Source organism: Aspergillus fumigatus, chromosome 1, assembly GCF_000002655.1.
Source record: "Aspergillus fumigatus Af293 chromosome 1, whole genome shotgun sequence".
Lineage (NCBI taxonomy): Eukaryota > Fungi > Ascomycota > Eurotiomycetes > Eurotiales > Aspergillaceae > Aspergillus > Aspergillus fumigatus.
The window spans coordinates 430,757-454,348 of NC_007194.1; the positions used below are offsets into that span (position 1 = coordinate 430,757).

At 52.6% G+C, this 23,592-nt stretch overlaps 14 protein-coding genes across 14 annotated transcripts; 7 read left to right on the forward strand and 7 right to left on the reverse strand.

The window, feature by feature from the left end:
• Positions 1-299: 299 nt before the first annotated feature.
• On the forward strand, positions 300-2,337 carry AFUA_1G01260 (putative MFS transporter; the record flags this gene model as incomplete). Its single annotated transcript, XM_744783.3, has 9 exons — positions 300-570; positions 617-810; positions 862-889; positions 939-994; positions 1,042-1,139; positions 1,188-1,207; positions 1,252-1,736; positions 1,780-1,999; positions 2,053-2,337. The coding sequence occupies exons 1-9, from the start codon at positions 376-378 to the stop codon at positions 2,335-2,337; spliced, it is 1,581 nt and encodes a 526-aa protein (XP_749876.2). The 5' UTR covers positions 300-375.
• Positions 2,338-4,157: 1,820 nt separating this feature from the next.
• AFUA_1G01265 (uncharacterized protein) lies at positions 4,158-5,432 on the forward strand. The gene is made up of 3 exons (XM_001481643.2): positions 4,158-4,217; positions 4,273-5,151; positions 5,207-5,432. The coding sequence occupies exons 2-3, from the start codon at positions 4,859-4,861 to the stop codon at positions 5,400-5,402; spliced, it is 489 nt and encodes a 162-aa protein (XP_001481693.1). The 5' UTR covers positions 4,158-4,217; positions 4,273-4,858; the 3' UTR covers positions 5,403-5,432.
• Positions 5,433-5,672: 240 nt separating this feature from the next.
• On the forward strand, positions 5,673-7,412 carry AFUA_1G01270 (cytochrome P450; the record flags this gene model as incomplete). The annotated part of the gene is made up of 3 exons (XM_744784.1): positions 5,673-5,756; positions 5,819-6,953; positions 6,982-7,412. The coding sequence occupies 3 exons, from the start codon at positions 5,673-5,675 to the stop codon at positions 7,410-7,412; spliced, it is 1,650 nt and encodes a 549-aa protein (XP_749877.1).
• A 10-nt stretch (positions 7,413-7,422) lies between these two features.
• On the reverse strand, positions 7,423-8,716 carry AFUA_1G01290 (cytochrome P450; the record flags this gene model as incomplete). Its single annotated transcript, XM_077803776.1, is given in 4 exon segments — positions 7,423-7,554; positions 7,562-7,883; positions 7,949-8,365; positions 8,586-8,716. Coding segments are annotated over 4 exon segments (1,002 nt in total).
• AFUA_1G01280 (putative polyketide synthase) lies at positions 8,580-9,665 on the forward strand (the record flags this gene model as incomplete). The annotated part of the gene is made up of 2 exons (XM_744786.1): positions 8,580-9,431; positions 9,495-9,665. The coding sequence occupies 2 exons, from the start codon at positions 8,580-8,582 to the stop codon at positions 9,663-9,665; spliced, it is 1,023 nt and encodes a 340-aa protein (XP_749879.1).
• Positions 9,666-11,029: 1,364 nt separating this feature from the next.
• On the forward strand, positions 11,030-12,284 carry AFUA_1G01300 (putative GPI anchored protein; the record flags this gene model as incomplete). The annotated part of the gene is made up of 2 exons (XM_744787.2): positions 11,030-11,928; positions 11,977-12,284. The coding sequence occupies 2 exons, from the start codon at positions 11,030-11,032 to the stop codon at positions 12,272-12,274; spliced, it is 1,197 nt and encodes a 398-aa protein (XP_749880.1). The 3' UTR covers positions 12,275-12,284.
• Positions 12,285-12,294: 10 nt separating this feature from the next.
• Positions 12,295-13,987, reverse strand: AFUA_1G01310 (putative carboxylesterase; the record flags this gene model as incomplete). Its single annotated transcript, XM_744788.1, has 4 exons — positions 12,295-12,804; positions 12,920-13,312; positions 13,360-13,704; positions 13,754-13,987. The coding sequence occupies 4 exons, from the start codon at positions 13,985-13,987 to the stop codon at positions 12,295-12,297; spliced, it is 1,482 nt and encodes a 493-aa protein (XP_749881.1).
• A 245-nt stretch (positions 13,988-14,232) lies between these two features.
• Positions 14,233-15,699, reverse strand: AFUA_1G01320 (putative endo-polygalacturonase; the record flags this gene model as incomplete). The annotated part of the gene is made up of 1 exon (XM_744789.1): positions 14,233-15,699. One exon carries the CDS (start codon positions 15,697-15,699, stop codon positions 14,233-14,235), a length of 1,467 nt encoding a protein of 488 aa, XP_749882.1.
• A 286-nt stretch (positions 15,700-15,985) lies between these two features.
• Positions 15,986-17,273, reverse strand: AFUA_1G01330 (oxidoreductase, short-chain dehydrogenase/reductase family). The gene is made up of 5 exons (XM_744790.2): positions 17,186-17,273; positions 16,860-17,092; positions 16,617-16,817; positions 16,417-16,568; positions 15,986-16,365 (listed from the first exon to the last, which is right to left on the reverse strand). Exons 2-5 carry the CDS (start codon positions 17,075-17,077, stop codon positions 16,151-16,153), a joined length of 786 nt encoding a protein of 261 aa, XP_749883.1. The 5' UTR covers positions 17,078-17,092; positions 17,186-17,273; the 3' UTR covers positions 15,986-16,150.
• Positions 17,274-17,441: 168 nt separating this feature from the next.
• On the forward strand, positions 17,442-18,992 carry AFUA_1G01340 (Zn(II)2Cys6 transcription factor domain-containing protein; the record flags this gene model as incomplete). Its single annotated transcript, XM_744791.1, has 2 exons — positions 17,442-17,501; positions 17,553-18,992. 2 exons carry the CDS (start codon positions 17,442-17,444, stop codon positions 18,990-18,992), a joined length of 1,500 nt encoding a protein of 499 aa, XP_749884.1.
• Positions 18,993-19,498: 506 nt separating this feature from the next.
• AFUA_1G01350 (uncharacterized protein) lies at positions 19,499-20,185 on the forward strand (the record flags this gene model as incomplete). Its single annotated transcript, XM_744792.3, has 1 exon — positions 19,499-20,185. One exon carries the CDS (start codon positions 19,499-19,501, stop codon positions 20,117-20,119), a length of 621 nt encoding a protein of 206 aa, XP_749885.2. The 3' UTR covers positions 20,120-20,185.
• Positions 20,186-20,379: 194 nt separating this feature from the next.
• On the reverse strand, positions 20,380-21,105 carry AFUA_1G01360 (seipin co-factor family protein; the record flags this gene model as incomplete). Its single annotated transcript, XM_744793.1, has 1 exon — positions 20,380-21,105. One exon carries the CDS (start codon positions 21,103-21,105, stop codon positions 20,380-20,382), a length of 726 nt encoding a protein of 241 aa, XP_749886.1.
• Positions 21,106-21,295: 190 nt separating this feature from the next.
• AFUA_1G01370 (glutathione S-transferase family protein) lies at positions 21,296-22,017 on the reverse strand (the record flags this gene model as incomplete). Its single annotated transcript, XM_744794.1, has 2 exons — positions 21,296-21,824; positions 21,878-22,017. 2 exons carry the CDS (start codon positions 22,015-22,017, stop codon positions 21,296-21,298), a joined length of 669 nt encoding a protein of 222 aa, XP_749887.1.
• Positions 22,018-22,275: 258 nt separating this feature from the next.
• Positions 22,276-23,190, reverse strand: och4 (putative alpha-1,6-mannosyltransferase subunit (Hoc1); the record flags this gene model as incomplete). The annotated part of the gene is made up of 1 exon (XM_744795.1): positions 22,276-23,190. One exon carries the CDS (start codon positions 23,188-23,190, stop codon positions 22,276-22,278), a length of 915 nt encoding a protein of 304 aa, XP_749888.1.
• Between the last annotated feature and the right edge of the window lie 402 nt (positions 23,191-23,592).

A 23,592-nucleotide genomic window follows, 5' to 3' on the forward strand; every position in this document is an offset into this window, starting at 1 on the left:
TGCGCGGGCCAGGTACCGGACTTTCTCCGCCAGCATCATCTTTGCGGGCTAAGGAGCGATCCCTCGACGATGCCTGCCCCGCATTAAACAACGTTCGTGACTTTTCAGCAAGACTCCGGAGAGAATAACGGAGCTTCCCCGGTCAAATTCTCTGTGAACCCTGCTGCTGTCCCGATCGATGAACTGAGTTGTCTTCGGGGAACCATTGGGACACCACACCGGGGCCTCCATCACCCCAGATCATTTACCACTCGACTCTTGGTCCGTAGTTCACTGGGTATATAGGATGTCTGCTGCGGATCGACACGAAGTCGCACACCTAGCTCAAGTTCACATCCACTGAGATACACTAAACCACTTGACCAAACATTGACCATGCCTGACATCGAAAGTAAAGCCTCCAAGGCCGAAGAGCAGGAGACAGTCAGTCCTATGAAGCCCTTCCAACATGGAGAGCTGGACCAGGAAACAGCAGCGTACGCGAATTCAACCGCCATTCACGTCGATAAGGCGACTAACCGGCGATTGTTCTGGATGATCAACCGCCGCGTGCTGGTGTGCATGCTTGCCGTATGTCCACAACCACACTGGAGATGGTCAGATCTAACGACTGCAGACGTACTTCTGTCAAGCACTCGACAAGGGCACACTCGGCTTTGCTTCGATTATGGGAATCCAGACAGACGCACACCTCGTCGGAAATGAGTATAGTTGGCTGGGAACGATTCTCTACATTGGTGTGTTGGCAGGGGAGTATCCGACCAATTTTCTCTTGCAGAAGCTGCCTGTGGGCAAATACATTGCGAGCAAGTACGTTTGTTGACCTGATTGGAATGATTACGAGAACTGACTATGCCCCAGTGTGTTCCTTTGGGGTGTTGTGATTGCTGTAAGTGGTTCAGTCAAAGGTCCGTGATGTCGTGGCTTACACTATGCAGTGTAGTGCTGCGGCGACAAACTTTCCTGGTTTAATGGCCGTTCGATTCCTTCTTGGGTATGACATTAGCCTGGTCATAATATGCGCCTGCTGACAAGAGTTAGTGTCTTTGAATCCTGCGTTCAGCCATGCTTCATCCTTATGACATCGATGTGGTACACGAGATCGGAACAGACGATTCTCACCAGTCTGTGGTATTGCAGTATGTTCCCCCCGATCTATAACGCAAGGCTTCACTGACATATTGTAGTGATGGGTGTCCAGCTCATGGTTCGTTCAAATACTCCGGTTGAAGCATCATCTAACAGTAATAGATCGGTGGTCTGCTCGCCTACGGTGTCGAACACTACAGGGGCCACTCCATCAAATCCTGGCAGCTTCTGTTTCTTGTGCTCGGAGTAGCCACCTGTGCCTGGGCTTTGTTCATGGGCTGGTATCTGCCCGACAGTCCGATGAAGGCCAAGTGCTGGAGCGAGGCGGACAAGCGACTGATGGTCGAGCGAGTGCGCGCCAATGAGACTGGTATTCAGAACAGAGTGTTCAAGAAGTACCAAGTGCTTGAGGTGCTCAGAGACCCTGCGATCTGGCTTTATGCTCTATTGCAGATGACCAGCTGCTTGATCATCGGCGGACTAGGTGTCTTCTCCAACATCATCATCAAGAGTTTTGGCTTTACCACTTTGCAGACGCAGCTGCTCAACATCGCACAGGGTGGTGTCACCATTGCTGTGATGGTCGGCGGTGCGTCCCTGGCGACCTGGACCAAACAGACTATTCTTACCATGCATCTGTGGACTATGTAAGTTGTCCTCCCGGGCATTCGAACCAATCTCACTGTGTAGACCCGCCATCATCGGAACGGCCATCATCTTCACTATCCCTCCCACGCCGAAGACCCGTGCTGGGCTACTCATCGCATTCTACTGCACACAGTTCATCCTCGCCGAGGGCAATCTCCTCTTCTCCCTCATCTCCAGAAACGTGGCCGGACAAACCAAGAAGTCTACCGTCCTGGCAGTGACCTTCATCGCCTGGTCCGCCAGCAACGCCGCCGCTCCTCAGGTCCGTCTCTCATCCCCTCCAGAGGGCAGTGACTGACATGCCGAATGTAACAGATCTTTCGGTCCGACGACGCCCCCAGATACCACAAAGGCCTGACTGCCCATTTCTGTCTGTACGCACTCTTCAATATCATCCTCCTGAGCCTGCGGACTGTCCTTATGGCGCGTAATCGGAAGAAGAGAAGCGCTGCGGCCGCAGCCGGCCAGGTTTCGCCGTCTGAGTCCTCAGCAGACGAGAAGATTGAGCACTCTAACGCCTTCTTGGATCTAACGGACAAAGAGAATCCGGATTTTAGGGTACGTTCTCCCACTGCTACGTCATGGGTCTATGGAAGCTAATGTCGTGTAGTATGTTTATTAAAATGGCTTGAGTATGGCCGGCATGGTTGCCTGTTTATTTGAATATCACTCAGCAGGATACAAGTTCTACCGACTTCAAATGTCCATTGATCATCGTGATATATATACTGAATAAACCAAACATTCATACGGCTTCTGCTTCTCAGACCAATAACTCGCCCGCTGACTCATATCGTCAGTGCAAACTTGCTTCGCTTCCGAATAATCGGGCCTTTCCAGTAGAAGATGTACAACGGGACAAGCACAAGCACACCGGCGCATCCAAGCAGAGTACTCGCTCACTGCAGATGGAACCAGTTATAGCGAGAATATACTGTGTCTCTGGTTCAGCTGATCGAATAGCACACTTTATTAATCTTTGGCTGGGACGGCCTATTGCATCATTATAACAGACAGCAGGCCGTGCACCTAATGGATCACTTTGCTTGCAGCGTTAAAGAGGCTGGAAGGCATAGCTCGCATCAAATCAAGTGCATTTACAGATAGTTTAAGATTTTACACTATACTTACGAGGATTGGATATGTAATGTGTTCATGGTTTCCTCTCTTGATCTCATAGAGTGTCAAGCAGAAACAGGCAGTTCAGGAGACAACAGAAGGGATTGATGTGCTCTCAAGACATCCCAGTCGACCGAGTTTGAATTGATTGGCTGCTGGAGTCTGAGGCCTATATAGCTCATGCCTATCATTGTTAGCGTGTTCCATGCATAGCGGGTCGGGAGAGACACGGACGCTACAGATGCTTGTCTGGATGGGGCAGGGAGAAGCCTTTTCTAACCATGATTGGCATGCTTGGCGGACGCGAGGAATGCATCCCTATCTAGCCGTTTAGGCTGTAACCGAGAATTGGCTAGATGTTGCTGATGGTGCGTCCAGTTGGAGGCGTCCACAACTTCTACATCCGCTCAGTTTATCCATCAGGAGCGCCGGAGAGCCAATGATTATCAATATCTGGGTTCCCTCGTCCACGAACAGCAAACAGGCCAGTGCCTGGCGCTCCATTCCTCGAGTTGGTTCTTTGTGGGCGCAGACGACGCACGAAAACGTCCTCCCCTGGCTGATCTCCCGCGCCTTCAATACATAAATGGACCAACGCCTCGAAAGACCAGGGATTCTCTCCGTTTTCCCGTCCAGCGCCCTTCCACCCCTCTTTTGAATCTGCCGTCTTCGAGGCCATGCAGCTCTAGTTCGATTGGGAGGCTCGATGGTATAGGCCCAGGCCAATCGACACCCTGGCATGATAGCGATAATATCCACACCCTTGGGGATTCGCTATTGTCGGCCGCTTTCTGTTAGGATGCTGGGATGCTAATGCAACTGGGCGCTCCTCGCCAATGAGGAGCAGCCAACACAATGCATTGTGATGCGTTATATAAAGCAAAACAAACCTATCAATGACGGTCACTCCTGCTCCTGGCGAGATTCTATTGATTGCTCGAAAATTGACAGGTCACGATGTGTTCGACTGACAGCCCGCAATGTTCCTGTTCCCTAGAGAGCACCAACACATTGCAGTTCATGCAGTGCTTGCGTAACTTTCTTAGACATCATTGTATAACATCCATTGGACCAGTTCATATCGATGCTCACTACAACACCCGACAGTGGGGGGTTTCTCATCATCCAAGGGAACTTCCAGCGGGACAGCTTCCTATGGCAAAAGATTGACTTGCCGGAACTGTTGGACGACTCTCATCACGCGCATGGGAACTGGCCTTCGAATCAGGGATTCTTCTCACAAGGGAGTGAGCTAGAGAACTTCTTGGACACTTCGCCAGACGCCTTTGGAGATCTGAGTCCCGACAGTTCCAGGACGACGGCGAGCTTGCTGCCATTTGAATCTTTTGCACCAGTGGACCGTATGTATCACAGCTCTTTCCGGTGCTCTTCAACAGAACTAAGGAGAGTGGATAGTCAATAATCCAGGCCCGACCACAAGTTCGAATACCTCGATTTTCTCCTTCCTCTCCGAACGTTCGTCCCAGACCAGCCAATCTGCTTGTAGCACTTCGTCGCTGTTCGGAACAGATACACCATGCACTCCGTTAAACGAATTGACACATGCAAATGCCGTGGCACTTCATTATCAAGACTGTTCACTCACGTTTCCAACTGCGACGACTCCGGCCAGTCTTCCTTCGCATCATCCAGTGTCTTTTGACCCGAGACCTTCATCGCCCGAGAATATGACAGCTCCCCCTCCATACCCACCAGAAGAACCAAAAATTGTCGAAGAGCTCTTGGAATTATCTCCTGTTAATTCGAATGCCTCTGATGCGCTGATCCAGTCGGTATCCAAATGCATTCTTTGTGAGGACTACATCGTATGGCTGGAGTCTGAGCTCCCGCGCTGGACGAGAGAAGGATTATGGTGCGAGACGGGTCAGTCCCTGTCCCCTTCTGCGGGAACATCTCGGTACCGAGACCTCGAACCGGCTTACTTTTCTGTCTGTCAGTTGGATGTGCGGATGGGCGATGATGTGATGCCATTCGAAATCGCATGGCATTGATTCGGCTTCATCTGGAGGACACAAAGGCTCGTCAAAGCTGGAAAAATGACTCTCGTCAAGCGACAGTAGCTTCAACCATTGGTCGGGGTGACGCGACTCGAATCATCGATACAATCCTGGAAAGTATCCACGAGGGCTGGAGACATCTGAGTCCCAAACGTCAGTCTGACTTGCGGGCCAAGTTTCACGAACGCAAGAAGTACGGCAAGCGTTGGTTATTACTCGCGGACAGGCTGGGACCGGGGATCTTGTTGCTTTGCTCCACGAAGACGGCCAATCTGGTGTATGTCCTTGCTGTTTGAGACGGGAAGTCCCTTTGCTGATGCCTCTTTGATAAGGAGAAATACGTCGGTCACAGCGAAAATGCTCGAGGACATTGCATCGCAGGTACAAGCGTCGCAGGCGGAAACCATGCGCACCCTGGCCATCATTAATCCACTGGCCCAATGCCTGTTTAGAGACGAAGGCTACTCGGAATATGACAGGGCGGAAATTCTGCGGCAAATCCGAGATGTAGGGTCAGCGACTGTGTGATGTGTGTAAATAGTGGCACGAATAGCAAATGGGTTCTACCAGCATGGATTGTGGATATGTCGGATTTTTTTCCAGTGAAGTATATGCCAGAATAACCAACGTATGCATCGTCTATCTGCGGCATTTTTGGCGAAGAGTAGCCAGTGGACACGGTCCCCTCACCTGAGCACGACTAATATACGTGATATCAGGGCTTCCGCTATGACTTATATTTAAGAGGAATCCACTCTCACATCCCTTTTCACGCAATCATCAAGGATTCCCAGGCAGATGTCGTTCCTCATGGAGAGCTCAGCTGTCGGTCAACCGTCACCTCTCAGCTTCAGTAACACCCTTAATGCTCTTCCGGGTGCAGTAAGGACTCAATTCACAACCCCAGGACTGAAAAGGCTGACACATAACCTAATCTTACGCAGCTCGTCCTATATGCCGCCCTGCACAGTCTGTATAACATCTACCTACATTCTCTCTCTCGCTTCCCCGGCCCCAAACTCTGGCAAACCAGCTACATCTTCCGCCACATTGCCAGCATCAGAGGCACTCTCGACGTATCTATCAAGGCATTCCATACCGAATACGGACCGGTGGTCCGCTATTCACCCGACGAACTCTCCTTCATCTCCGCGGAAGCGTGGAGGGACATCTACGGGTTTCGCGAGAACGCCCTTCCCAAGGACCCATCCTTCTACGGCCTCATCCAGCTCTCTCGGGATAAGAGCCCGAGCATCTTCACAGTCGACCAGGATCATCATCCGCGCGTCCGAAAGGCTCTCTCTTACGCGTTCTCAGAGAAAGCGCTCCACGACCAGGAGCCTTTCGTCAAACACTATGTTGACCTGCTTATCCAGCGACTGCGAGGCATCGCCGACGCAGAGGATAACAGGGTCGATCTTGTGAAGTGGTACAACTTTACCACCTTTGATATTATCGGCGACTTGGCCATTGGTAGATCATTCGACTGCCTCCAGGATTCGGCGTATCATTCATGGGTGGACGCATTCTGGAAGAGCATCAAGATGATAAGCCCCTATGCCAGGGCCATGGCCACATACACGGACGTGCCGCGGCTCCTCAGACTGTTTGCCCCGCGGGCATTGAAGGAAGCCAGACTCAGACGTCTCCAGTACGTCGGTGTCCATATGGAGGAGCGACTGGCGCGGGGCATCCTGCGCGACAAGCCAGACTTTATCTCGTATATACTCCGGAGCAAAGGGACGGCGGACGAGCTGACGGACGGTGAGGTCGAAGCAAACGTCAGCTTCCTGCTCCTAGCCGGGACGGAGACTACCGCGACGGCACTGTCAGGGACAACGTACTACCTGCTCAAAAACCCGGAGGGGCTAAGAAAAGCAACGGCCGAAGTGCGAAGCGCGTACAACAGCGAGGATGAGATCACTTTCGCCACCACCGCCGAGCGCCTCCCCTACATGCAGGCCTGTCTGACAGAGGGGCTGCGCATCTACCCATCTGGCCCCATTGCCGCGCCGCGGCGGACCCCGCGAGGCACAGTGACGTGGATTGCAGGCCATCCGGTGCCGCCGGTGGGGGGGGGTTAGTGTGGGCGTGCATGCATGGACAGCGTCGAATAGTCCGTTGAATTTCCACCGGCAGGCCGACTTCATCCCGGAACGGTGGCTTTCGCCCTCGACAATGGACCCGGCCTCGCCGTTCCGGCGCGATAATCGTGCCGCCTCGCAGCCGTTCAGTGTGGGGCCGCGTAATTGTCTGGGAAAGGCATTCGCGCTGAATGAGATGCAGGTCATTCTGGCACGGATGCTGTGGAATTTTGACATGAAATTGTTACCACAGAGTGACGGGTGGGAGAGGCAGAGGATTTTCACCCTGTGGGATAAGGGACCGTTGATGGTTGAATTGAACGAGGTTCGATCAAGCCTCCACAACCAACTTTTCCTCCAAGTTTGTATGGTAGTTTGTATGGTAGTTCACCAATCACGAAGCCTACAAAGAGCCGTTCATTCAAGTGGACCTGCCCGTAACCTAACAGGATAAGGCTAACTGATTACACATGCTGCGCTGTCCTCACGAGGATTTTCCCCTTGGGGTCAGGCGTGTTGATAGTCTGGAATAGCCAGGTCTTGGGTCTTTCTTCCCCGGTGCGGAACTTCAAGTCATACTTGAAGAGAATCGCCTGCTAATACCATTTTGATCAGATGTGCGGCGAACCATCGCCCGGGACAGGCATGTCGTCCTCCCCCAAACTGCACCTGTGTTTTGCTTGCCGCGGTGAAATAGATGATGTTGTTCGCCTTGGAATCGTTTTGGTGTCGTAGTTTGTAGAACCGAAGTTCGTCAAACTGCTCCGGGTTTGGGTAGATATTCGGGTCGAAGGCGATCGCGTTGCAGGGTGCTAGGGCCAAAGTCCCGGGTTGCAGAACTGTGCCATCGCTGAGGGTGATGCGCTGCACGGCCTTGCGTTGAAACGTAGCTGTGTCAGAGTCAGCCACTGTGTCCTCGGAGACTCTCTATAGAGGTCTTGGAGAAACGACGGGGGATGACCTGTTAGCGGAGTGTCGAATCGCAGCGACTCCTTCATGAAACTATCCAGCTTTTCCAGCTTGCTCATGCTGTCCAACGTCCATTGACCGTCACACGACGCAAGCACATTCTCAATCTCCTCCTTCAAGATGGGAACGTACTCGGGATACGCGATCAGATTCAGTACAATATTGGTGAGTAGTTGACTGGTTCTCCGCACCGAAACGGCTGCAATGGCTAACTGCGCTATGCCTTGATAGCCGTAGTTCTTCTTATCTTCATTTGGAACTAGATCCCATATCCATTCAATGGCATCGTTGGGCTTTGTGTATCCTGGTATCGTTGCCTCATCCTTCTCTCGCTGCTTCACAATCGATCCTACGAGCTGCCTGGCACGAGCGTTGTGCTGGTATACACGCTGGACGTCGGGGATGAGGCGATAGACCAGCGGACGAAGGAAGAGTAGCCTCGTGTGATCCCAAGCAGATCATACTCACACGCAGAGATCTAGTTGAAATATATAGAGAATAGGCTTCACCGAAGTGACAGTGTGCAGTATATTGTATCAGAGCTGGTTTTCTTGTTTCTACTGTGTGTGCGTTGTGTTGTCTGTCACCTGGTCTCCTCCTCTCTTCCCCGGCAATATGGCTTCAAACGGGTGCTTGACTCCCTCGGAGCTCAATGGACAGAGCAATGGCCATATCAACGGGGCCACAAACGGATACTCGAATGGACATATCAGTGGACTCACGAACGGATATGCCGACGGTCATGTCGACGACAGAAATGGCCACGCCAATGGGTATACTGATGGTCATATCGAGGATTACACACGGCATGAAGACCACAAACCTCCAGCTCCAGTTGCCATTTGTGGCATGGGGATGCGACTGCCCGGCGGGATCCGTGACGAACAGTCCTTCTACGAATTTCTCATCAACAAAGGCGACGCTCGCTCTTCTACGCCAAACGACCGGTATAACGTGGATGCATATTACAGCCCCTCATGGGAAGCACGGCACAGTGATCACCAAGCATGGCTACTTTCTCAAGGACACTGACCTGACCCAGTTCGACCCGTCCATGTTCAGCATCACGGCGGCAGAAGCTGAGCAGCTGGACCCGAGTCAACAGGAGAACCAGGAGCACATCAAAGCGATCGTCGATATTCGAGTGGTGATATCCATTTCCGCACCGCTGGACACCAACGCCCCCGAGCTGAGGATCCCTCGTCCGCGGACGTTCATCGGCACTCGGCCGCCGCCGCCGCGAGAGGCAGAGGCGCGCATCAGGGCGTATATCAAGAATATCCTGCCCGGGGCGATTCGGACAGAATCCAAGCCCACGGCGGAGATGTGGGAGCTGGTACTCTGTGTGTCGCAGCAGGCGTATCTGCCGCGCCTATTCGGTGTCAAAGGAAGTGGGCAAAAGGCTGCATTGAGTGGGATCATGGAGAGTCTAGAGAAGTGGAAGGAGGAGCGAGGCAAGGGTTTGCCGGCCCTGTGGATTGTTCATGGCAGTGGGGATACGATGGTAAGTTGAACGTGAGCCCTGCCGTTGTGAAGGAGTCCATATCCAACATCTGATCTGACACAGATCCCCCCGGTGTGTTCGACGGGATTTGTACAGCGGTTGCGGGAGGTGTTACCGAGTATTCCTGCAAGGTTGGACGTGCTACCAGGAGAGCATCTGTTCGATGTCGATATCACTATGGAGGAGGAGTGGGTGACAATGGGAAGAGGCTTTCTGGAGCACTACTGGCCCTGACTGTTGCATATGCAAATGCAGCAATCAGTGCGCATGCGCACTACAATTGTGAGAAAGGAACGTGCTGTTTGAGTCAGGCCATCTCAGAATAGCAAAGATGACACTCTCCGTCCGCATCAATGTCAGTGAACGTTCCCTCAGAATATGCACTCATCCGTACATTAGGAACGAGAATTGCTGCCATCATGGCTGTCTTCAATAGAACACCGCATACAAGGAGCAGCTGTGAGACAAGAAGGTTACTTCTTCACGATAATATAACACCGCTTGACTGGTAGATGCCTTGGATATCCAATTGCATGGCATTTGCCAGCATCTTGGAGATTTTAATATGACTAAGTCGTATGGTCTCCTCAAGCAATGCATCATCCACGCTACTTAGAGTGATTCTGCTGCGACGCAGAGCGAAAGACCGTACTTCGCGGGCTTCTGGCATGTACTCTTCCTTTCAGCCAGCGACAGGCCTGGGATTAACCACCATGCCAACTTGGAAATTCATTTGTCTCTGGAGACAAATAGTAAGCAGTTTGAATATACCAGCGTAAGAGCAGAATACTCTAAAAGAAAGCTGACCAAGAAGCAGCTCACTCCCGTCCCGGTTGACATGGCTTGAGAGCGTCACCTCTCTCTGTCTCTTGGAATGTGCTTGTCCGCTTTGTTACAGCAGATGACAGCCACTGCGGATAGAGAACAATCACGAGGCACCTGACGGACTGATACTAGATTCCGGTCGTTATTCCGTTCGAGGATGATCCCATGCCAACCCTCCGCCTACGCCTAGCACGCTCCTGGTAACAGGGCCACGATGTTATACCGTTGTAGACAGTGTCGTGAGATTTGTCTTTAGCGTCCTACCTTGGCAAGGGGAACATTTCGTCAGGTCGACGATCGTCTGCATACTCTGGGAGACGGCCGGCCAATACTCCGTTAACCTTAAGCCAGTCAGGTGAGGACCATCACGCGCAATTCTCCCAACCGTCGAAGAGGAGGGATCTACTGGTATAAGGGGTCATGAGGCACGGGATATCTACGGAGGAGCGTGGAAATTGGCAAGGGTGCGACACCCCACACTTTTAATGAGCTGACAACGGGGGTCAGCCCCAATCTGGAAATAATCTTCATGATGACGCGGGGCCGTTTCTCCTCCCCCTGTCTTCCTCTTCGGGAGTATGTGGCTAATGACAGGATGGATATGTATATCTCAAACAGAAGAGCCGGTGTAAGAACCGGAATCGACCCGTGGAGTATGAAGGTGGACGTAAGAGTATGGGATGGAAGAGGGTATGGCGGCCAGCTATATAACACGTTAACAAGGCACAGCTGAACGACTACTATCGGAGCAGTTATCCTGAAACAAAAGGAAGATGAAGTTCACTATCTGGTCGAGCTTACTGGCACTGCCAAATGCCCTGGCACACCCTCGCTCCGTCCAGGAACGCAGCAACTTCGCTCATCCAGGACTCCTCCACACAGCCGCCGACTTCTCTAGAATCACGAGCAAGGTCAACAGTAAAGCAGAGCCATGGTTCACCGGATGGAACAAGCTGTCCAGCAGCTCGTACCGATCGCTGAGCTACAACGCCAATCCACAGGCGGTCGTGTACCGCGGCAGCGACGGGACTCACTCGGAGAACTATGCGTCGCTGTATAGGGACATTGCAGCGGCCTATATCACAGCCATCTACTGGAAAGTGACCGGTGACACGGCGTACGCAGACAAAGCAGTCAGCATCCTCGATGCCTGGGCTGCCACCCTAACGGGGATCTCCGGATCGTCGGACAAGTTCCTGGCTGCGGGAATTTACGGCTACGAGATAGCCAATGCGGCGGAGATCATGCGGACATACAACGGCTGGTCTGCGCAGAATATAGCCAAGTTCCAGAACATGATGGTCGAGGTCTTCTATCCACTCAACCACATCTTCCTGGAACAGCACAACGGTGCCGCCATCGACCACTACTGGGCGAACTGGGACCTGTGCAACATCGCCTCGATGATGTCCATCGGGGTACTCACTGATAATCGCACCATGTACGACGAAGCCATAAACTACTTCAAGACCGGGGCTGGAAATGGCCAGATAGAAAAGATGATTTGGAAGCTGTACCAGGTGGACGGACAGACACTGGGACAAGGGCAGGAAGCGGGCCGGGACCAGGGCCATGCGATGCTGGATTTCGCTCTGCTGGGAGTCATTGCCCAGACCGCTTACAACCAAGGCGACGACCTGTTTGGATACTTGGACAATCGTATTCTTGCCGGGTACGTCTCCATGATCTGCCCATGCGCATGCCATACTGATCTGAACAGAGCGGAGTACGTCGCCAAGTACAATCTGGGCAACGATGTGCCCTATACGACCTACACGAACAGCGACGTTGCCCAAACCGTGATCAGCAATGCCAGCCGTGGGGATATCCGGCCCATATGGGAGCTTCTTTACAACCACTACGGAGTGCGGAAGGGGCTGAACGTCAAGTACACCAAGCAATATCGTGACCTGGTCGTGGAAGACGGCGCTGGTGCGGAAGGAGGCGGAGGAAACTATGGACCAAACAGTGGAGGGTACGATCAGCTGGGATTTGGGACTTTGATGTATACTTTGTAGTAATGTGCGGTAAATGCCAGTTAACCCTCCAACACGGGCGCCAATCGCTTCCATAGACTACACCGATCCCATTGGACGGCAGATACTGTCTCCATGGCGGTTGCATTTGTTTGGACTTTCAATCTTTCTCCATCCCCCCATGGCTTCCAGAATGGAGCGCTATCAGCCTTGAGCAGATTCGGGTTCAGTGTTCGTATGAAGCTGATATAGTAGTGCATCACAACTGGAATGATTGGCGTTATATCCCTCATGCTACTGCTGACACTACTGCCATAATTCAGACCGAAGATGGCCTGGAGGTCGAAGGTGTGCGTGACACCAAGCCCGGCAGCAATCCGCGGCGGATCCTGGACATTATAGCGGTAGTTCCACACCTTGTCAGACCCGTGTTCGAAAAATCTGGCCATGTTGTTGGTGATATGGATCCCTGGACATACGATTGTCGCATCGCCAAAGGCGGCCGAGACTGAGGGAAAGTATGCTGCATGTTGCGGAACAGGGTCCATCTTGGGGTATGCATCGTTGATCGTCTGCAATTGCTCGGAGTTTAGGCGAGGATAAAAGCTCCGCAAGAAGACAGAGACCTCGGCCGGACTGGTAGCATTATATGCAAACGAGGACCCTTCATCTGTTATCACTCGCCACCATCAACGGCACCCGTATGAACTTTCCCTTCTCAAAGGAAGCATAGAGCCGATCTCGAACAAGATCCCCGTCTATCACGGGCCAGAACTTTCCCAGTCCGGCCGGATAGCTAATTAAGCCTTGGTCTGGTGCGTTCAAGTTGGCTTTTTGGATTGCAGAGGCATCCACCGCGCGCAAGCACGCGAGCGTCGAGCACCCCACGGCCTGCAGTAAGCGGTTGTAGAGTATCTCAGACTCGGAGATGGTCACTTGAGGGGCCCACCAGGGACTCTCAGGAATGGCGCCCACGAAAAGGCCATCGTTCCGGCCTCCATACGCTGTGAGGTGAAACGAGACTGAACCACCGCCAGCCGATGCCCCGTGTATAACGACATGGTCCGGATTGCCGCCAAACTAGCCTGTTAGAAAGCCAAAGCCATACAATCGACGGTATGCCTTACCTGACGAATATGCCTTTTCACCCACTTTAATGCCTCTCTCTGATCGAGCAAGCCAACGTTTAAATCCCCATGTCGTTGAACTTCCGCGCCCGCTAGGAATCCAAGCGCTCCCACGCGGTAATTGAAGTTGACAAAGACGATATTGTTTCCAGATTCCCGGACGACCTCGGTCCCGTTGTAGTTTGCATTCGAGTTAGTCGCATAGGCACCGCCCTGGATAAACACCCAGACGGGCAGCTTCGAGTGTTCGGTGGCATCGGCCGGCGTAAACACGTTGATAAAGAGACAATCCTCCGCTCTCGTCGATGTGGTGCTCTGGCCCGTTCCAACACAAATGGGGCCGAACTGTAGAGGGTGAGCTCTGGAGCTTATTTGGGGTACATGATATGTTCACCTCCGATGCATCTTGCAGAGTGGAATTATGAACAGGCCCTCGCGAAGCTCGGAAGCGGAGGGTTCCTAGCGGCTGTGCCGCATACCGCATGCCTAGGTACTGGTCTACTCCTGCTGCAAGTCTGACTCCTTGATATCGTGAGTAGCCGAGATCGGCCACGGGTCTGGTTGAGTGAGAAGCAGCATGGCCGATTGATGAGCCGGACAAGACACATAACAAGGTGGATATGATCATATTGGTATTGAATGAATCGCTGATGAGCCAAGCTTCAGCAAGGCCTTTCTCGAAGAATTAATACCCCAGTCATCCCCAGATACCCCGCCTCCTTCTGGATGCTCGGGATATCTCGACCCGAATATATGCACAGCATGCAAGTACCATCCATGATGCATTCTTGAAACCTACGCTAGCCATGGCTTTGGAGGAGCACAGGGATATTAACGAGGACGTCTTGAATCCTATTTACATGCCTCTGATTACTACGCACTAAAGGTAAGGTTATAGACATGCTCATTGGCAAACATAGGCACAAAGTCCGCAGTGTAGTACCAAGTCGGTTTCTTCATCCCATCGTAGATCTTCTTGCCGTTGACCACCAGATCCTCAAAGGTGACGTTAGTGATGTTGCGCTGACTGTCATACCCCAACATGAGCGACGGATTAGCATTGGCACCGTCGTAGTGCAATCCCTTGATATAAACATTGCGGATCCCCCTTCCCGGCGACGTATTGTACTTGGAGTTATACATGACGCGTAGGTTGATTAATTGGCCCTCGCGGAAGTTCTCGACGCGCATCCCATCCACCAACACGTTCTGGATGAGGTTGTCGTCCCCGGCATTGATAGCCAAGCATCCCTGGTACCACATCTGCGGCTCGCGATGGTCGAGCACGTCGATGTTCCTGATAATGACGCCGTCCATCGTCTCGGGGTTGGGTGTATTACCATGTGTTCCGATATTGATGGGGTGGGCATAGTCCGCCCAGAGTACGGCATTCTGGATAGTGAGGTTGCTCGAGTCTCCGGACCAGTTGTTCCGGTGCTGGTAGAGTGCGATATTGTCGTCCGAGTTGCGCATGAACACGCTGTCCACCAGCACGTTGCGGCTGCAGTAGCTGTCGAATCCGTCGGCCCATGCACCGATGGAAAAGGACCGGATCCCGCTTACGGTCACATCGGACGAGACTGCGACACCGATGTTTGTATTGATGAGGACTAGGTCGCGGACTGCAATGCGAGACGCATACTCGATTGTGATAGGGGCTTTGAGCAGCAGTCCTCGGCCGCGGATGCTGGCGTCAGAGATATTGTGGAAGGCTATTGGAAGCGTGATGGTGGCCCCCGAAGCTACATAGACGGTTGTCCCAGGCGGTATGAGGAGTGATTTGTTTGTCGTGATCGCCGTGCTGTTATTGATACCAGGGTGAAAGTAGATGACACCCGGATCCGAGGGGTTAGGCATCTCAGTCTCAATGGGGTTGGTGAGAAGGGTGAGCACGTCCCAGATATCATCGTTGACCTGGATCACCACGTTCTTGGGAGAGTCAAGCGAAAAAGTGACAACGTCTCCGTGCACGTTGGGAACGATGTTGTAGGAGTGCGGACGGACGACAACGGAATGTATGGGGCCATTGTTGGAAGTCAACGATACCTGGACGGAGCCACAGAAATCAAAGTATGCGACGGAAGTGTTGTGCACGATACTCGCTCCGCTGGTGGTATTGGCCTCGCCGACTTGGACAAGGAACGGTTGCACAGTGTACTCTTGTGTCTTCTCAGCATTGGAGCGCACATGAACCGCAAAAGAGTCATATTTGCTAACACCGGGAGGAGTCGGATGTACCACAACAGGTGCTGTACTGTTGCATAACTCTCCAGCGACGACGTTCAAGACTAGGAAAGCCGCTGCAGTGGCTAGCAATACATGCTTAAGCATGGTGACCATCGAGTACGTGTCTGCACTTGATTGCACTCATGGTCCTGGTCTTATCCATATATTTGAAGTTGTAGACTGGTTGGATGCAACGACGAGAACCAGCTTTATCCGGGGCATTTGGCGGTGGAACTGCTGAGTGTCCTTGATGATAGAGGCAAGGAAATAATAGGTTATCCCATCATCTTCCTTAATTGAAGACGCCGGGAAATCTGCGGAGGCTGTGGGGGATGATCATGCGGCATCAAGCATATTTGGGTATACAACGGTGGATATCCCGGCGATTCCCCGGATCCTTCAAACAATGCAAGAAATACTCAATTCGTATCTACGTCATTGACTATGGTTTGTGCAGTTCTTAGATCACATAGACAGTACCGAAAAATGAAAACAGGGACCGCTTCGTCAGCGAAGCAGGCAATGGCATCTCAATGTGGTGCAGAGAGGTGTCCGTGGTATTCAATCATTTCTGCTGCGCCCTCATCACCTCGGCCAAATCTTCAAACGCCGCGCGTCTCTGGTCTATAATTGCATTGAATCTCTCAGCAGGTCCAATACTGCCTATCACGATCTGGTCTTGTCCCGCAACGAGACGTTGGAATGCAAGATCAGCAAAGGTGTCCAGAGGCATGCCCAGCTTGCTGCCAACCTCCTTGCCCATATAGTCGTGTATCTCAGCTATCACAACATTAGCCAATCTCCTTGATCAAGGGTGCTGGGATGGCATACTCTGCACTGGCGGAGGTGAAATCTCAATCACTGCCACGTTGGAATTCCGCAGCTGATCACGGAGAGACAAGGTGAACACGTTCAATGCAGCCTTGGATGCCGAATATGCTGGCAAAGATGCAGCGGGGACGATAGCCACGTTCGATCCGGTGCTATTCGGTCAGATAAGCACGGCTCATGCAGTCATGGACGCTACTCACAAGATGATACTGGTGGGGCTCTGTTTCCCGACAAGGAAGGGTAGAAAGGCATGCGTCAACGCGACCAGACTAAAGTAGTTGACATTCATTTGCTTGCTGAATGGCTCCAAATCGAACTGGCCCCGGTCGTCGAGTTTAAAGGGAAGTTGAATTCCTGCGTTGAGGAAAAGGCAGTCCACGTCGGGGTACGAGTCGATGATCCTGGCCCGTCAGCAGGGCCATATGGCGATAGGTATTACTTACTTAGCTGCAAACTTTGGTATATCCTCGTGCACAGTGATGTCAAACTGCACTGCGCTGGCCAGTTGCTCTCCATGTTTTCGAACAAACTCGTCTAGGCGGTCCTTCCGACGACCAACAGCTGTGACCTTGATCCCAGCTTCGACCAGTCGGTCGGCCATGGCACATCCAATGCCAGAAGTGGCGCCAATGAGCAGGACATGCTTATACGGAAAAGACATGTTTAACCTGTTGTACTGGACCAGAAGTTGAAAGGAAATATGCACACGATGAGAATATATATATGATAATGGTGTTGAGGAAGACTGGACTGTGGGGGGAATGCTTACAGAAGAAGAGAGTAGACCGTCTGAGCACTACCATGACCTCCTTTATATATCCGAAGATCTCTCTCTCTCTCTTCTTGTTCCATCTTTCATCATCTACTGTCTTCTGCTGCCATATGGGAACGTTCCACTTGGCGTCGAAATGCTTGCCCAAAATAGCTTAGCGTGGTTTGGACGCCTGCCATTTCGCCCATTCCCTCATACGTGGACTTTCTGCCTTCGTTACAACAACATGTCTATCTATCTATGATTAATCCTGATGGTCTTTCGCGGTCGTCCTTCAAAGGCCTGCGAGCGCTGTCGGTCTCGGCGCTTAAAGGTATGTTTTCCTCGCGCACGCAGCCCAGATTGTATGTGTAACCGAGACCAGTGTGACTACCGTCCGGATTCATGTACCCCATGCCTTCGTGCAGCGGCGGCCTGCTATGGATATCGGGACCCACAGGCAATCCGTATCGAGGATCAGACGGAGGATGCGCGGCGCAAGGCTCTGCTGAAGTCGAAACCTGCTCGGCTGGCAGAGGCTTCGCTATCAGTCTCCATCGACGCTCGGGCCCGTATGGTGTTCTTCGCCCATTATGTGTCGGTTGGCTCCCGTGGATGGGACTTTCTGATTCGATGGGAGCGTGAGACGGAGGTGGCGCCTCGTTGGTTGAATGTGAGCATTGATGCAGTCAGCCTAGCTCTTCTGGCGCATCACCATGCCTCGGCTCCTTTACTGTCTTTGGCTCGTCAGCGCTATGCCTTGGCTTTGCGCGTGATGAAACAAGCTTTGAACTTTGCCCCGACTGAGATAGATAGCCTGATCGCGGCATCCCTACTATTGGACCTATTCGAGAAGATCACGCACACCGAAGCCAGCGTCATTCAATTCTGGCCGAGCCATGTCAACGGGACCCTCGCTTTGATTCGGAAGATCGGAGTAGGTCATTTTCAAGATCACTATGCTCTACGGATCATGGCACGGTTTCTAACCAACTATATCATCAGCTGCGTGGCCAGCGCGCATGCCCTCTCCAAAGACGTTCTCATACTCCGTGACCATCTCGAGCGTCATTTGGACTTGAAAGACGATCCGAAATGGAAGATCTCGGGGCTGACGATAGAGTATGCCTCTTTCCTCCATGCAGTCCACACTGGCAGATGGTCGCTTCAGGATCGCATGGCCCGCGCACAGGATCTTGACCGGGCCCTTTTAGCGGTCTCCCAGGACATGCCTCCGGACTGGCAGCCGGAACGGCGGATTCTGCAGTACACCTTGCCCCATGTGTATGGCCAGGAAATGGACCTCTATCGTGATCGGCATGTCACTCAGACCTGGAATGTTGTGCGGCAGGTGCGCATCCAACTCAACGAATATCTCCTGGACTGTTATGAGACGTTGAACGCGGTCCACGGAGTTAACCAGCTCGCTGCATCTGAAGCTGCCTTGAGCGATATTGCAGCGCTGTCGCTCGAGGTTTATGCCTCCGTTCCACAATATGCAAGCTATGCCTGCCGATCAAAACGCAGCCAAGGCCAGGCAGATAACACCGATCTCTCCGTTGTCTCGCAGAAGGGCTGCAACAAAGTGCATACGCCGTCTGAGCTCCTCGACTGTTACACTCTTCTGTTTCCGATGTATGTTGCCGCTCGATCCAAGGCTGCCACAGCCGATCAGAGACGGTGGGTCTCGTACATGTTCCGTTATATCAGCGATCACTTTGGCATTCGTAATGCCTTGCTACTGGCACAGTTACTCGATCAGAACAGCGATATTAGTCCTTGGTGCATTTATGCTATGCTAGGGGGATACGGATTCGCCGCTTGAATCTGGCCGCTGAGAAGATTACTACATAATAGCACGTCGACACATTGTGCCGATCCTCGTTCCGCTGTGTAGTTGAGCATCTGCTCTGGAGCTGCTGAATGCACCCAAGTCTATCCGACTGTCCGGAAATCCTACGTCTACGACAGTCAAGCGGAACTCAGAAGGCATGCATATCCAGTGGCTGGCATCTTACAGGAAGTAGGCTACTCGTGCTGCAACAAGTGATTCAAGTATGTCATTGACGGCATGCCTCCACAGCAGCGATCTTGTCTAAATTTATTTCACCTATGAATGGCTGCAGCATTCGGGTTGAATCAACGGGTCTTTCTGATAGGACAATGTCTAATGACGTCGGTGGCATTTCCCGCTCGGTGATGACATTTGATCCCGATTCAGGAATCCGCACTCTACTGCCAGAAACGTGTCGATCATCCCCACCTTTATAAACATCGTGTGAACTGACAGCTCGTGGTTGTCTACATTCATTCCAGGCCACAGTGATCACAATGGCTGCATCAGTTCAAGACACAGGGCAGCCGACGGCTCCTACCCCGCAGAAGAAAAAACCAGCCAAGCTGCGCCAGCGAAAGAATGCACAAGATGAAGCTCATGATGATAAACCAAATGGCACTCCACCAGAAACCAACAATAAACCTGTCGAGACTGAACGACATCAAGGCAGTGAACCAGTCAGCTCGCCCGAACCCGAACCCGAACTCGAGCCAGAACAACCTAAACGACGCGACCGCCGCACGCGTCGACCCCAGCGTGATCCCGACGAACAATCCGAAACTGTGTCTGAAAATGCGGAACAATTTGACCCCTTTACCCATCGTGAACGCCGACGTCGGCCCCGCCGGCGTGACGAGCACCGCATAGTGCCGTTCGGAGCTGAGAGCGTAGGGAGAGAAGTCGGGCGGAGACAGGATGCCAGCGGTCCTCTGGATAACATCAGCAATGTTCAGGGCGCAATTATGGGACAAGATCAACCAAATCCAGCGCAGCCCGAGAAGGAGCAGAAAAAGTCAAAGGATAATACGCTTTCGTTACGGCTAGACCTGAACTTGGAGATCGAGGTACAATTGAAGGCCCGGATTCATGGTGATTTGACGCTGTCTTTACTGTAGGTGTTCTCTTCTGCTGCATTGGGTATGTGCTAACCGGTCATAGGAACTAAGTATGGGGTCGCGGGAGTTGGGTGTTGAGGGTATATGAATATTCGCTATGGTCACTAGAATCAGATACTACCAATTTGATACGGGTATCATCAATCTATATAGCAGAGCTTCATTAATTGTCGTACATCATGAAACCATATCAAACAACCACGCTCAATCCTAGCCAGCCATCCGAATGTCCTCAAGCAGGACCGTAGCGACGATCCGCCTCAAGTATCCTTCTTCACTTGCAGTTTCTTCGGTCTCTTCTTCTCACTCTTGTCGTCCTTCCCTGTCATCTCATCCTCCTCCCCCTTCTGTCCCTCACCCTCAGGCCCATCCCCTCCATCCTGATCCTGCCGATTCGCCAACCAAAACCGAGTAATCATCCCCCCCAGGAAATGCTGATCAATAAACTTCACCAACCCGTACAAAACCCAGCCCCATCCCCAAAGCGACACCCCCATCATACTGGCGACCAACAAAATCGGCGCCGCCAGAAGCAACGACAGCACCGCCCAGAGCAACACCGCAACCGCCGCAAAGAGGAACACACCCGCCAGGAAGACCAGCAGCGGGACCCCACAGCAGACGAGCTGGCAGATGATGAACGAGGACGCGATGGGCCGGTTCAGAATCGCTTCGTACATTTTGGCTTGTCGCGGGGGAGGGAGGACCCAGGCGACCAGCGCCTTGATCCAGTTTTCGAAGCGGTCGAGAACGTTGGGGAAAAGGGAGAACAGCCAGGTCTTGGAGGCGGACCAGATGGATGAGAAGGAGATGTCGGGGGCCGGCTTGTCATATTTGGTGTCGGTGTCGTCGGAGGGATATTCGCCTGGGATGGTCTGGTCGGTGATGTGGTCGGCGGTGCTGTTGACTGTTCCTGAGGCGGTTTTGGTGACGCTGTCGGTGGGTAGGTCTTGGTTTAGGCCGCTGGTTACTGTGTTGAGGGACATTTTGCGGTGATTGCGTCTCAGTTGCTACCTGTAATGGATGCCAGAAGAATGGGAAGTTCGGGTGAATCATATTATCCTGTGAATTCCTGTTCATTGTGATGGTCACTCATTGATGACGTAGTGGGCGTTGCATTTGGCCAGTTGGCATCACGACAAAATCTACCATGGAAAACAACAAAGACATAACATACTATAACCTGATCGGCCGAGGGTTGTCACCATGAATCAAGGGAATCAATCCAGGATCCCCCTTCGCCATAGCAGTCTGATACGCCTCCCGCTGGCTAACCCTCTGCAAATAGCCCAGAATCCCCTCATATCCCGCCAATCTATAAGGGAAGAACAACCGCGCAGTCGTCAACGTGAACACGTTCATGACATCGGCCGCTGTGAACTCCTCCCCCGCCAGCCATGTATGCTTCGCCAGGCGATCGTCCAAGACCCTTAACGCCTGCTCGAAATTGCGGCGTGCGAATCTCGCGCTCGGATCGTCGCGGGAGATCCCCGATCGGAGGACCGTGGAGTACCCCACCAGCGCGGGCTGGAAGTATCCGTTGGCAAAGTGTAAGAAGTACAGGTAATCTGCGTAGTTGTCTGCGGTGGGAGGCACGGTCAATTTCCCCTTCCCGTATTTGGTCAGGATGTACTCGACGATGGCGCCGGATTCGGCGAGGGTGGTGGTGCCGTCTTGGATGACGGGGGCGGCTTGGGTGGGATGTCTGACACGAGTCAGTCGTTTCACTTCGATCGGCTGATTCCGGGAGACCCGTACAACTGCTGCAATTCTGGCGGTGCTAAAAGGGTTTTTGCATCGCGCTGGTAGGTTCTGAGCTCGTAGGGGATGCCCAGTTCCTCGCACAGCCAGACAATGCGCTCGGATTGAGATCGTTGCAGATGATGTACAATGAGCATATTGTATGTAGTCGCTAAGAAATGGTTGAGGAAAAGATGGATTCAGTTAAATTGACTCTGTCAAGGTCCCTTTATACACTGGGAACGGATTTCTAATCTACGGAGTAATGGCCAGATCTGAAACTGCGAAATACCTCGGGACAAGCGATCGTCGCCGTGATCTCGGTAAGCGAGACAAGTTCATACTGTCAATGCCATTATAAGTAAACATAATTGAGGGAGAGAGGTAGACTAGTCTAACGCTAATAACAAAGAATGCTAACACAGCCATGGTAGGCTCCACCCATGCCAGTGGTTCTTGCAACCCTTCCATGTGCCGCTGAAATAGTGCTTCACCAGCACATCGGGTAAAGTGTGATCTTCCCCCTGCGTGACCGCAAATGATCGTTTAGGAAGGATCATCACGTCGCGAATTCGCACCGGGTCCTTCAAGTCGCGTAGGTTTTGTATTTGCTCCTCCGAACAACCCAGGTAATCGAGAATAGTATCGGTCCATACACTCGGCCCCGTCCAGTCCATAACGTTGACCTCAGCATCACCCTCCAAGGCCTGCGCCTGTTTCACAAAGTTGGGCGTTCTCTCCGCAATACGAGTAAGTAGATCTCGGAACATGGGGTGCAAAGCAGTCGATGCCATAGTCCACTGGACGAACTGCGGCGAGCGAGGGAGACCTTTGGTGGTCGCGTCGCCTTCCAGGCCAATAATCACATTCGGCGGACGATGATGCCGGTCTTCCGAACCCATCACAGTCCATGGCAGCGGCTGGACGAGGTGGACATCAAGATCGCTATAGACACCTCCTCGCCCGAACAGGACCAGATAACGGCAAAAGTCCGACTTGAGCACCGCATAGGGAAGTTTCTCAAACGCGGCGGCAAAGGTTCCCGACGCGTCCACCTCGTGTGCCAGCTCGAGGCAGGCCTCCTCACTCCAATACTCGACTTTCCAGCCGGATTGCTGCCACGAGATTACATGATCACTGGGTTCAAACTGCGAGATGGGATGGTCGGGCATCGACAGGAGAAGCTGGTGGACCGTCTGGGGAATGGCAAGCCCCGTCACCGGGTGTGCCTCGGTGACGGCAGACAGGTGAGAGTGGTGGCCATAGTAGCGATAAAGCAGCCCCAGGATGCTGAACACGACGATTGCCTGGATGGCAACGAAAGGCCGCATCGGTGTCGCGCTCCACAGATCCCAATCTTTCGTCCAGATCCAAACAGCCACGAGCAAGTATCTTTATCCTACCGCAGCGGTTCAATCCCAGCCAACCGGATGGGCTGCAAGAGCGGAGATCTTGTGCCAAAATACCTCTCTAGTCGTCCCTGGAGCTCGAGCGCATGATGAACTGGCGTTCCCGTGCTGGTCGATCGGCGGTGGTGGGCCTTTTCTCTCGGATATCGTCTCCTGCAGTGGAATATCCCTAACTGTTGGTCGAATTTCTCTTCAACCACCGAGTTGTGGTTAGAACCGTCAGTGAATTGCAAAGAGGATTCCCGGCATTTTGCACTTTTGCACGGAGCAGAGATTCTCAATCTCCGGAGCACGAGGGAATCACCTGAAACTAGCAGCTTGGCG

Bases quoted from the DNA above. Each gene is read 5' to 3' on its own strand.
- AFUA_1G01265 (XM_001481643.2), top strand. From the start codon at position 4,859: ATGGCATTGATTCGGCTTCATCTGGAGGACACAAAGGCTCGTCAAAGC. The intron at 5,152-5,206 runs GTATGTCCTTGC...CTCTTTGATAAG, and splicing joins ACGAAGACGGCCAATCTGGT to GAGAAATACGTCGGTCACAG.
- AFUA_1G01330 (XM_744790.2), bottom strand. From the start codon at position 17,077: ATGTCTTTTCCGTATAAGCATGTCCTGCTCATTGGCGCCACTTCTGGC. The intron at 16,569-16,616 runs GTGAGTAGCGTC...CTGACCGAATAG, and splicing joins AGCCCCACCAGTATCATCTT to CACCGGATCGAACGTGGCTA. The intron at 16,366-16,416 runs GTATGCCATCCC...ATGTTGTGATAG, and splicing joins TTCACCTCCGCCAGTGCAGA to CTGAGATACACGACTATATG.